The 12,500-nt window shown below is 40.9% G+C and overlaps 1 protein-coding gene across 2 annotated transcripts in view; it reads right to left on the bottom strand.

Moving 5' to 3' along the window:
• Nucleotides 1-12,500, bottom strand: part of LOC137992511 (uncharacterized) — a 75,665-nt gene that overhangs the window by 28,698 nt on the left and 34,467 nt on the right. For both annotated transcript variants that reach the window (XM_068837880.1, XM_068837881.1), the window contains exons 10-15: nt 8,556-8,603; nt 7,474-7,501; nt 6,412-6,482; nt 4,556-4,612; nt 3,654-3,711; nt 2,326-2,381 (exon numbers count right to left, since the gene is read on the bottom strand). In XM_068837880.1, the coding sequence (XP_068693981.1) occupies nt 2,326-2,381; nt 3,654-3,711; nt 4,556-4,612; nt 6,412-6,482; nt 7,474-7,501; nt 8,556-8,603 (318 nt within the window). The remainder of the gene's footprint in view (nt 1-2,325; nt 2,382-3,653; nt 3,712-4,555; nt 4,613-6,411; nt 6,483-7,473; nt 7,502-8,555; nt 8,604-12,500) is intronic.

Here is a 12,500-nt window from a genome sequence, read left to right as displayed (position 1 = left end):
TAAGTAATTCCTAGCTTACCTCACATCTCGACGATAAAACCACACTTCTCCTGCGATGGCCACACGGATAAATTTACTTGTCTTTGACCAAGTTTCAAGTTCTAGCGCGAATCCAGCAATGGATACTCGCTGGACCTTGAAACTTAATCAAAGAAAAGTAAATTTATCCGTGTGGCCATCGCCGAAGTTTGAGCGTGACTAATGCCGGAGAAGTGTGATCTTATCGGCGAGATGTGAGGGAAGCTAGAAGTTACTTTGCAGCCTTTCCTTCATTTACGTACGAGTGACAACCAGGGAAGTTGAGAAGTCCCTTAAATCGCATTCAGTCAGGCAAATAACCACAGAAGAAGCGAGGAAGTCACCACGCCAAGAAAGTACGGCTTTTTTATTGAGAACTTTTGCGTGCAAATATCGTTTTCAGTTTGATATCGAGATTCCCATAAAAAATCCTTACAACTTATTACCCTCCCAGTCTGGGCCGCTTGTGATTAGCCTACTAAGTCGCCATACCATACAGTAAATCGAAAAGAATTCTTGCTCTAAAATGGGGCTTGGTAGGCTAATTTTCACTTTAGCAAAAGAATAAGAAAACAGATGCTATTTATGACAGGTTTCTTTATAGTGGCCTAGCAAACAGAGAATTGACTTAGAGTGTCAAAATACCAACTTTGAAGACAAGGACTAGGGATTTAGTTGCCGACAACTATTTGTGATCGACAACTAAAAGTTATCGACAACTCAATAAGTCCGATAAAGGATTCCACACACTGGCGCTCAAATACTGATTTAGCAACCGATACGCAGGGAGGTTGGGCACCAAGAGCTTAGTACGCAAGCTCACGTGTTCGTGCATTCAAAATGGCGGCAAGAAAGGAGAGGTAAGCTAGAAATTACTTTGGCGCGTTTCCTTCATTTACGTACGAGTGACAACCAGGAAAGCTGAGAAGTCGCTTAAATCGCATTCAATCAGGCAAATAAGAACACACGAAGCGAGAAAGTCACTACGCCAAGAAAGTACGGCTTTTTTATTGAGAACTTTTGCGTGCAAATATCGTTTTCAGTTTGTTATCGAGATTCCCATAAAAATCCTAATAACTTTTTACACTCCCAGTCTGGTCCGCCTGTCATTAGCCTACTAAGGCTCGATACCATACAGTAAATCGAAAAGAATTCTTACTCTAAAATGGGGCTTGGTAGGCTAATTTGCACATTAGCAAAAGAATATGAAAACAGGTGCCATTTATGAATAAAGTCTATGACAGGTTTCTTTATAGTGGCCTAGCAAACAGAGAATTGACTTAGAATGTCAACATAACAACTATGACGACAAGGAAGAACACTCCGTGGCATCAAAGAATGGAATCGTGGATGGATTCCTCAACCCTAGTGGCTTGTTCTCTTGAGAAAATCCATCACGCCAATTTCTCCATTTTATCTTCCTTCAGAGAGCTTGAGGCCGTTGTTTTGGTCCGCTTTTCAGATCCTTTCTAGCCGTACCGGCGCATAGCTCTTTCAGACAAGAATCCTTCGGAGTAGTCGCTTCTTTGTGTCAATGACTTTCCTCGCTACTTTCTAACTCACTCTCACTCTTACTCTCAGATTCTTCATTGCTCTCACAGTCGTCATCAAAATACCATTTATCCGTATCTCCTTCGCTACTTTCTACCTGTGAATTTGAGCTTTCCGATTCTCGTCTGTAGGCCATGTTTCAACCAGAGTTAATTTATGCGGGGATTGTAAAATACGTAATATGCAGCACTGATTGGCTAACCGTAACCAAGGAAAAGCTGTTTTCTGGGGGAAGTGTTTCTAAAAATAACTAGGTCTGTCAAAACGCCCGATCCAAAAAGTAAAAGGGGAGAGGAATGCTCCTACTGATGGGTTCCTGGTACTAAGGATTCCATGAGAATTTCAATTATCAAAAACCCCAAGCGAGAGGAGAATTTCTTTTCACTTATTTTTAAATTAAATACCGGACCACATGGGGTGCCATACCACAATGCCACGTTTTTCGCTCTGATGACGTCAATGAATACATGTAGTTGTAGATGTTCAGGGAAACTAAACTTACTTATTATAACGTTTTTGAAATTAAAAATCTGAGCCAACGCTTAAACTCCCCTTATGTCTCTCCATTTTTTGTTAACTTCAATGCTAAACAAACAAATACAACGGTTTTCGTTTCCCTTGTTTACCAATAAAATACTACAAAAACAACTAGTAGCCCCAAAAATATTAACCTGTGTAGAGCCGCCCATCCCATTTTCCCGAGGAGAGGTGGCCGCTGTACACAAGGCTCACAAAAACTAGCCAATTCCTACTTACGAGTCCATCACTTCTTGGAATCTTCTCGCACTTTCTGTTTCACGTCTTCTTAAATCCTGATCAAGGAATGAGGAATCAAGTTTTAGTAATCCGTAAGAAAGCTGTTCTGTACGAGGTTGATTTCGTGCAGAAGCTGCCCGATTACCGGCTTTCTGTCAAGCTTTCCTCACAGGTCTCTTAACTTCATTATGCATATCTACCTCATGAAAACAAGTAGGTCACTGACCCGCCTTTCCTAAGTTTCAGCCAACGCAGATGTATGCTTTTAGTCAAAAGACTCAATTCCGCAGGGGTAAGCATCTCATTTACAAAATATCACTGATGACAGTAGAAGACGCAGAGAATGTAGTTTTTGGTCAAAGTAGCACTTAAATAACAGCAAAGGTATTGCACTTAATCAGTGTTTAAACGTCATGGGAACAACGTTTTGGAAATCTCTGATAAAACAGAGCTTCTATCTTAAACTGTTTCATTCTGCAGGTCAAATACACCTGTCTTTCATATAAATACGTAGTAGAGGGCAAGGATGACGTCAAGGGCTAAGAAAAAACCAAGAACCAACAGACTGCACACCGGAGGCTCAGCCCGCTCCAGCATCAGGCTGCAATGCGGCAGGTCAAGGGTACGAACCCGAGCCAGATCAAAATTCTGGATCTTAAAATAACTGAGGAAGAACTGCTCCCTTTGTAATTTCATCTGAAAAAAGTTAGACTTCCAAGTCTTCTCGAGAAAGGACTATAAACCGTATGCCCCATCTCACAAATATTTATTAGCCAGCACCAAAAATACCATAGTACTCTTTGTTTGTCTCTCCAAATTTTGCATAAGCATTGCTTTCATTTTATCTTGGGACTTACAATGGTCCAAGGAAAAACTGGAAACAAGCTTGTGCAAAATTTTGGAGGAACAAACAATGCGTATCATGGTATTTTTGATAGTGGCTAATTAGATACAAATCACAGATATCTACACGGGGCGTAGTAGCAGCAATTCCCAGTGTTGTGACTGTCCTTTTGAGGATTTGGGTCAGTGGTGGGTGGGTATAACAGGTCTATATGTATTGATACGTATAAAATAAAATTAAGAGTTTGCCAGCTTTTTCTAATACTTTCCCCTGCCCTATAAAAATAGAATTGAAGCATTAAAGAAAAAAACATTATAAACCGGCCAAGTTCGGTCCGTATAGGGAAAAACTGTGCCCTCGGTCTCGAGTACGACCCTCGGCCTGCGGACCCGGGCCGTACTCGAGACCTCGGCCATAGTTTTTCCCTATACGGACCTCCCGGCCGGTAAATAACATATATATATTTGATAAATCCAATCCTTACCAGGTCACACAAGCTCAATACTGGCTCTCTCTCAGGAGGCATGAAGTAGGAAACCGACCTGTGAGGAAAAAGAAAACACTCCGAGGCATCAATGATGTTATGAACAGAAAGTCACCGACAGGTACACTGTGGCAGTCAATTTATTCTCAGCTAAGCTGGTTAGTTCATTCCCACGAGCTAGCCAGTGAGCTGAAGGGAGAGCAAGGAGTAAGAGCAACAAAAACTGTGCAAACCAGTGCAGACCTTAGGGGTGTGAGAATGTTATTTCAGTTATTTTGAGGCGAAATACGATCACTCGGGAGGTCATAGTACAATGCCATGTTTTTCGCTCTGATGAGGTCTATCACAAAAGATGGTTATAGATGTTTAGGGTAACTAAACAGGTGTCTGGCATTTGCAGACTGCAGACTGTCTAAAAATAGCGCTGATAAACATTATTTAAGTCTAAGAACCCATTTCAAATAGCGCAGATAAACATTATTTAAAAGTCTGAGAACCCTTAAGTTAGTTAGTATAACGACAGCTACACAGTAGCAGTCACTTTATTTTCATTTAAGCCGGTTGGTTCACTCACACGAGCTAGACAGCTAAAAAGTTTGCAAAATTGGTGAGACACTCCCGTTAAAAAAGAGCTTTTCTAGCTTCCAATACCCGTTGTATCTACAATTCCAATCTTTCCCACCTCCCCCATCCCTCTTCCCCTTTCCATGTTGACTGTTTCAGTTTTCAGAAAATGTTTGTATTGCTAGCAACATTGATAAGGAAGGGGGGGGGGGAGGGGGGCTGCAAACAAATAGGTAAATTAACAACGCCCCAAGAAGGTGAAGTATCTCCACTAATTTTGCAACTTGTTGTAGCAGAAGGGAGAGTGGGGAAAAGAAAGAAAAACTCAAATTGCTTACCTTTCATCAACTGGGTCAGTGCGGAATGGATCAACTTCGGAGGAAATGCTTGGTGACCTAGAGTGAAAATAACACTCTTAATTATAATCACCTTCTTCTTTAGCAAAGGATGTCACATGGTTCATTGGTTCGACTAGAGTTTTGTAATTGCACGAAAACACCATAAAGTGAAGGTCTCAGTGAGAGGATAGCTTTCACGAGTAACGCTTAAAAAATTTGCCTTTTCACGGTTAACGGTTTTCTTTTTTCGTCGCAGTTTACTTGCATGAAAAACAAAGAAACGTCCCTCGTGGAAAATGAAACAATTCTTTTTTTTGCTTTTTGGAGTTCTCTGTGTTAGTAGCGTCTTGGTACACATATTGAATAGAATAAGTCATTGGTCATCAGAATACGACTTACATTTTTGCCAAGACCTCGACCTGGGGACAAGAGTGGATGACGTAAGAGAACAGATCCCCCATACATGGACCAATGATAGTTTTTTAAAATCTAATTTTAACTACACAGCTATTTTTAGAGAGGCACCAGAGTGGCCAGTCGTAATGACGTAATGAAATTTTATGCGCGGCGTTAGGAATGAGAACTTAAAATAGCTTTGCGAAACCAAAAATAGATTTTAAAAACTATGATGGGGCATGGGGATCCGTTCATTTACCCCATCCTCTCTTGCTGGGGGTAATTTGGGACTTAATTTGTCTTGTCAGACAAGCTTAGCGCGACGGAATATCAAAGAGGAGAGTAATGGAGGTACCAAAAAAAAAAAAAAAAATACGCTTCATGCTTTTAGTTTTTTTCACGGGTAACGGTTATTTTTTTGTCCTTTTCACCTCAAAAGGTTTAACTTTTTTTGACGTTTCACGGCTAACCCTAACCAAGGAAACGCTGTTTCCCGGGAAAGTGTTTCTAAAAATAACTAGGTCTGTCAAAACGCCAGATCCAAAAGTAAAAGGGGAGAGGAAAGCTCCCACTGATGGGCTCCTGGGGCCCGTTTTCGAAAGTCCCGAAACTTGACGGGCCATTTTCGGGTGTCACAATTTCCTCTGTATCTCAAGAACGGAGAGGATTAAAGTCGTCAAATCTCACAGTAAGTTTTTTTTTTTGTTACCTTGAAAACATGTTAAAAGATCGGCTTTCCAAAGCAAGCGGTTGGCAGTTTCACAAATGGCTTTTCGGGCCCGAAAGGTTTTCGGGACTTTCGAGAAACGGGCCCCTGGTACTAAGGATTCCATGAGAATTTCAATTATCAAAAACCCCAAGCGAGAGTCTGTAGTGAGTACAGGAAAAAATATCGCTGTGAATTACAGTTTGCACAAGCGCACACAAGGGCTTTGGAGTTTATTCTCGAATTGAACTTTTAAGATGTGTCAAGCTCTTTCAATCAGTCAAATCAAGGAAATATAAGAGTTCCATTAAGGGAGATCAAGGGAGCAACCCCAGTCAAGCACTTAGCTAGGGAAGAAAATTTCTTTTCAGTTATTTTTAAATGAAATACCGGACCACATGGGGTGCCATACCACAATGCCATGTTTTTCGCTCTGATGAGGTCTAAAATGTAGTTGTAGACGTTCAGGAAAAATAAACTTACTTATGTGTTTAACGGCATCTAAAGGTAACGTTTTTTAAATTACAAATTTGAGGCAACGCTTAAACTCTCCTTTTGTCTGTACATTTTTTCTTAACTTGAAGGCTAAACAAACAAATACAACAGTTTTCGTTTTCCTTGCTTACCAATAAAATACTACAAAAGCAATTATTACCCCCCAAAAAACTAACCTGTGTACAGCCACCCATACCATTTTCTAAGGGGAGGTGGCGGCTGTACACAGGTATCACAAAATTAGCCAACTCCTACTTACCTTTTTTTTGACGATGGTTTTGCTCGGTATAAAGGTTTTGTCACTACTTCTTTTCCAGTTGTTTTAGAATTCTGACCAAGAAATGAGGAAACAAGTTTTAGTAATCCGTGAGAAAGCTGTTCTTTACGAGGTTGACTTCATGCAGAATCCTTATCTTGTGACAGGGAACAGAGACTGCCCGATTACTGGATTTCTGTCAAGATTTCCTCACAGGTCTCTTAACTTCATTATGCATATCTACCTCATGAAAACAAGTAGGTCACTGACCAGCCTTTTCTAAGTTTCCGCCGACGCGGATGTATGCTTTTAGTCAAAAGGCTCAATTCCGCAGGGATAAGCATCTCATTTACAAAATATCACTGTTAACAGTAGAAGACGCCGAGAATGTAGTTTTTGGTCAAAGTAGCACTTTAATAACAGCAAAGGTATTGCACTTAATCAGTGTTTAAACGTCATCGGAACAAAGTTTTGGAAATCTCTGATAAAACAGAGCTTCTATCTTAAACTGTTTCATCCGCAAGTCAAATACACCTGTCTTTCATATAAATATAATTGACGCTCCAGCATCAAGCTGCAATGCAGGAGGTAAAGGGTACGAACCCTAGCCAGATCAAAACTCTGGATCTTAAAATAACTGAGGAGAAACTGCTCTCTTTGTAATTTCATCTGCAAAAAGTTAGACTTCCAAGTCTTCTCGAGTAAGGACTATAAACCGTATGCCCCGTCTCACAAATATTTATTAGCCAGTATCAAAAACACAATAGTACTATTTGTTTGTCCCTCCAAAATTTTGCATAAGCATTTCTTTCATTTTATCTTGGGACTTACAATGGTCCGAGGAGAAACTGGAAACAAAGCGTGTGCAAAATTTTTGGAGGAACAAACAATGCGTATCATGGTATTTTTGATAGTGGCTAATTAGATACAAATCACAAATATCTACACGGGGCGTAGTAGTAGCAATTCCCAGTGTTGTGACTGTCCTTTTTTAGTATTTGGGTTGGTGGGTGGGTAGAGCAGGTCGATACGTATTGATACGTATAAAATAAAACCAAGACTTACCCAGCTTTTTCTCACACTTTCCCCTGCTCTATAAAAATAGAATTCAAGCATTAAAAAAAAAAAAAAACTTTATAAACCGGCCAAGTTCGGTCCGTATAGGGAAAAACTGTGCCCTCGCTCTCGAGTAAGACCCTCGGCCTGCGGACCTGGGCCGTACTCGAGACCTCGGCCACAGTTTTTCCCTATACGGACCACCCGGCCGGTAAATAATATATATATTTCATAAATCCAATTCTTACCGCGACACTCAATTCTGGCCCTATCTCATAAAGCCCGGTGTCGAAAAGCGAACTGTGAGGATAAGGAAAACACTCCGAGGCATCAATGATGTTATGAACAGTAAGTCACCGACAGGTACACTGTGGAAGTCAATTTATTCTCAGCTAAGCTGGTTGGTTCATTTACACGAGCTAGCCAGTGAGCTGAAGGGAGAGCAAGGAGGAAGAGCAACAAAAACTGTGCAAACCAGTGCAGACCTTAGGGGTGTGAGAATTTTATTTCAGTTATTTTTAGACGAAATACGATCACTCGGGAGGTCATAGTACAATGCCATGTTTTTCGCTCTGATGAGGTCTATCACAAAAGATAGTTGTAGATGTTTAGGGTAACTAAACAGGTGTCTGACATTTGCAGACTGCAGACTACCTAAAAATAGCGCTGATAAACATTATTTAAGTCTAAGAACCCATTTCAAATAGCGCAGATAAACGTTATTTAAAAGTCTAAGAACCCTTAAGTTAGTTAGTATAACGACAGCTACAGAGTAGCAGTCACTTTATTTTCATTTAAACCGGTTGGTTCACTCACACGAGCTAGACAGCTAAAAAGTTTGCAAAATTGGTGAGACACTCCCGTTAAAAAACAGCTTTTCTAGCTTCTAACACCCGTTGTATCTACAATTCCAATCTTTCCCAGTTTTCAGCAATTTTTTGTATTGCTAGCAACATTGATAAGGGGGGGAAGGGGGCTGCAAATAGGTAAATTAACAACGCTCCAAGAAGGTGAAGTATCTCCACTAATTTTGCAACTTGTTGTAGCAGAAGGGAGAGTGAGGAAGAGAAACAAAAACTCAAATTGCTTACCTTTTATCAATTGGGATTGGATCAACTTTGGAGGAAATGCTTGATGACCTAGAGTCAAAATAACACTCTTAATTATAATCCCCTTCCTCTTTAGCAAAGGATGTCACATGGTTCATTGGTTCTACTAGAGTTTTGTGATTGTACCAAAACACCATAAAGTGAGGGTCTCAATGGGGGGATAGCTTTCCCGGCTAACGGTTTAAAAATTCGCCTTTCCACGGCTAACGGTTATGTTTTTTCCGTCGCGGTTTACTCACATGAAAAACAAAGAAACGTCCCCCGTGGAAAATGAAACAATTTTTTCTGCTTTTTGGGGTTCTGTGTGTTACTTAGTAGCGTCTTAATACACATATCAGGGAGTTTAAGATCTACGACGGCGACGGTCGACGAAAACGTTACCTCAAAATACAACTTTGCTTTATCATAATTATCTCTTTTGCGATTATTCAGTCTCGTTCACGTCCTACAATATGGGCAAAGTACCCTAAAAATAATTTGGTACGAGCGGTTTCAGAGTGGAAATAGAGAATGAAAGATTCGCTGTTGCATGCTTACGTTGTCGTCAAAACCTCAAATATGGTAATTTCACGTCGTCGTTATGCAGAGGATCCGTACGGATCCGCAAATGATCCCGGGACCGCAAATGATCCCAGAACCGCAAATGATCCCAGAACCGCAAATGATCCCCAAACTGTATCGCAAATGATCCCATATTGGACCGTAAATGATCCCGGACCGCAAATGATCTACATTTTAGACCGCAAATGATCCCGAAAAAAAAATTGCGGAATGGCATGGAGGGTGGAATGGTCTGGATAGAGATATGTTGTTTCTGACGAGTGAGCTAGCGCATAAGACTGCTGGGTTCCAGGCCGGGGCATCATGGGCAACGATGTAGGGGTATATAAGACCAGGTATAACACGTGGTTGTCATCTAGGCTTCCGAACCAACCGCGTTCTTTCGTTTCGTTTAATTTTTTCTTTGTTTAGTTTTTTTTTCTAGGTACCATGCATCCAGTGTGGTAGGATCGGCTGTTTTCATTTCCTTTTTGTAAAGCCTTCGATCGTAGGATGGGCTTCTAATCGCTTGGAGCATGAGCCTTGGTTCCTACCCAGATCTCCTGCACATTTTTTCCCCACAGGGGTTTTTTCTGGCAGGTTTTTTCTGGCCTCCGTTCAAACCGCATTTGCTTTGTTTGCGGTTGCTCAGCTCCACTAGTTTTTTGTAATTTACGTTTATATTGTATTTTACTTATATTGTACGTCTGAGTTGATGATCCCCAGCCTAACAGGCAGCCTGACTGGCACAAAGCTTACAATGTGAGCTTATTTGGGCAAGTAGGCCAATATGGCCTGTTTATCTTATAGTCAAATGCAATGACGGAGCTGTTGTTCTCCAGCCTAACTGGTACGAAGACTGATTGCTTGTTCAGAGTAGTAGGCTATATATTTTGCGCATTAATTAAAGTGTTGTGCGGAGATAGCTTTATCCTTGGTTGCTTTTTAAGGATTTGTTACGTAGTTTGTAAATTGTTTGCGTTATATAGAGTTCGGGTTTGTTCTCGCCAGGCGCTGCAAAAATAAACTTATCTGGTTCAGCGATGCTGTGTTGCTATTTGTTGTGGAGTGGAGACAAAGTTTAATGTGAAGAGCGCTTTTATTCAAATCATTTTACAGTGCAATGCGCCTTACCGTGGCCACCCAACAAACTTTAACATTTGACAATTACGTGTAAATGCGTCAACTCAACAACCCATGCTACGGTGTTCAACTTACAACTGTGCGAACTTTCCAATCAGGCGTGACTGTCAATCAAATTCACACATCCTGATTGGCGGACAATTTCTAAAAAACTTTGTTTGGTGGCCACGGCGCAGTTAATCGAGGGACTGGTTATGAAACCTTAAAACCTTTCAAAAGCGATAACAATGTCGCAATCGATGTTGAATTGACCGAGACCCTGCACAATCTTTTGTTTTCGCTTCGCACGGGTTCGCAAATTATATACGCATAATTAAATCGAAGGATTTGAGTGGTTATCTTCTTCAAAAAAGGTGTGTTTTGTGCAGAGTCAAGGCCAAAAATACGGACAAAAACATGAAACAAAGCAACTTGTCGAGTTTCATAACCATCTCCATGCATTAACTATGGCCACGCTAAGGCGCGTCGCACTGTAAGTCATGGCTTATAGTTTTCCAGAAAGACTGAATTTTGTTTCTTGCCTCGCTGTTATAAATTTGCCACATTTTAATTACCGGACGCAATCATCAAAAACTAACTTGGACGCAGTTCTGAACTGATTCTGACCAGGGGCCCGTTTCTCGAACCCTGCGAGCAGAGTCTCATTCGATCTTCCTAGCAAAATCGGGTCTGCCAGCGGCCTCGATTCAGGGACATTTCGTATTGAGCATGAAAATGTTTTTGCGGTCCTGGTATCATTTGCGGTACAGTTTGGGGATCATTTGCGGTTCTGGGATCATTTGCGGTCCTGGGATCATTTGCGGACCCGTACAGATCGCTAACATACTTGCTAAAAACCGTGCTGCACGTGCAGCACGATTATTTATGATCTTTTAACCAATTATATCGTTGTTTTGTCGCGTTGCAGTAGTCATAGCCGTCGTCGTTTCTTAAACTCCCCATTGAATAGAACAAGTCATTGGTCATCAGAATGCTACTTACATTTCTGTCAATACCACCAACTGGGTGCAAGAGAGGATGAGGTAAAAGAACAGAACCCCCAAACATGGGGCAATGGTAGTTTTTTAAAATCGAATTTTTAAGTACGCAGCCTTTTTTAGGGCCGATTTACACGGTACGACTTTGTCGCATGCGACAACGGCTTACGACAAGCGCACGACATGATTTACTATTGTTGTGTACGTCAAAAAAACTGTCGTAGCATTTTAAAACATGTTTTAAAAAGCTGCGACAATCGTAAGTCATGTCGTAGGCCTGTCGTGAGCTTGTCGCATGCGACAACATCGTATCGTGTAAATCGGCCCTTAGAGAGGCACCAGATTGGCCAGTCGTAATGACGTAATAGAATTTTAAATATGTGTGGCGTTAGGAAGGAAAACTTAAAATAGCTTTGTGAAACTAAAAATAGATTTTAAAAACTATGATGTGGCGTGGAGATCTATTCTATTCATCCTCTCTTACTGGGGGTTATTTGGGACTTGTTTTGTCTTCTCAGACAAGCCTAGCGGGACCGAATGTCAAAGAGAAGAGCAAAGGAGGTAAAACGGTGTCGAGTGGTCTAAAGCCTCTAAATATTTCGAAATAATCCCTATTTCACTTTTCAAAATAACAAAAAACACGCTAAGTTCTTTAAATTTTTTTCACCGCCAACGGTTATTTTCTTGTCCTTTTCACGCCTAACGGTTAACTTTTCTTGACCTTTCACGGCTAGCGGTTAACCCCAGTGAGACCCTCTAAAGCCACAATTAAAACACTATTATATAAAGATATTATCACTACTACTGAATTGCCATAAATCTTATTTACTGAAATTCTATGTATTCTCTCCCTTGCATATACATGCATATTTCTTTCATGCATAGGTATATATGTAGATACATGTATTGAAAAGAACTAACTTGTTATACGTCAACTGATAGGCCCGCCAAGATTAGCTTAGCCAAGGAAATAAAGATTGTCGATTGATGAGCCCAACATTGAGCTTGGCGGGCCAAAAAAGTGGAAGAAGTTAGCACGTCTTTTAGGTACCAACAGAGAGCCATCATTAGGAGCCTTCTTGACAGACCTACAACGTAGTTTTTCTTAGAAACACTTTCCCGGAAAAAAAGCGTTTCCCTGATTACGGTTATCAAATCAGAGCTGTAGATTACGCATTCACAGCTCCGGCTAAAACATGGCGGATAGACGGGAATCGTAGATGGATTCCTCAACCCTAGTGGATTGTTCTCTTGAGAAAATCCATGA

This window comes from Montipora foliosa, chromosome 2 (assembly GCF_036669935.1).
Source record: "Montipora foliosa isolate CH-2021 chromosome 2, ASM3666993v2, whole genome shotgun sequence".
Classification (NCBI taxonomy): Eukaryota; Metazoa; Cnidaria; class Anthozoa; order Scleractinia; family Acroporidae; genus Montipora; species Montipora foliosa.
Note: the sequence above shows the minus strand (reverse complement) of the source record. Positions and strands in the feature narration are given on the sequence as shown.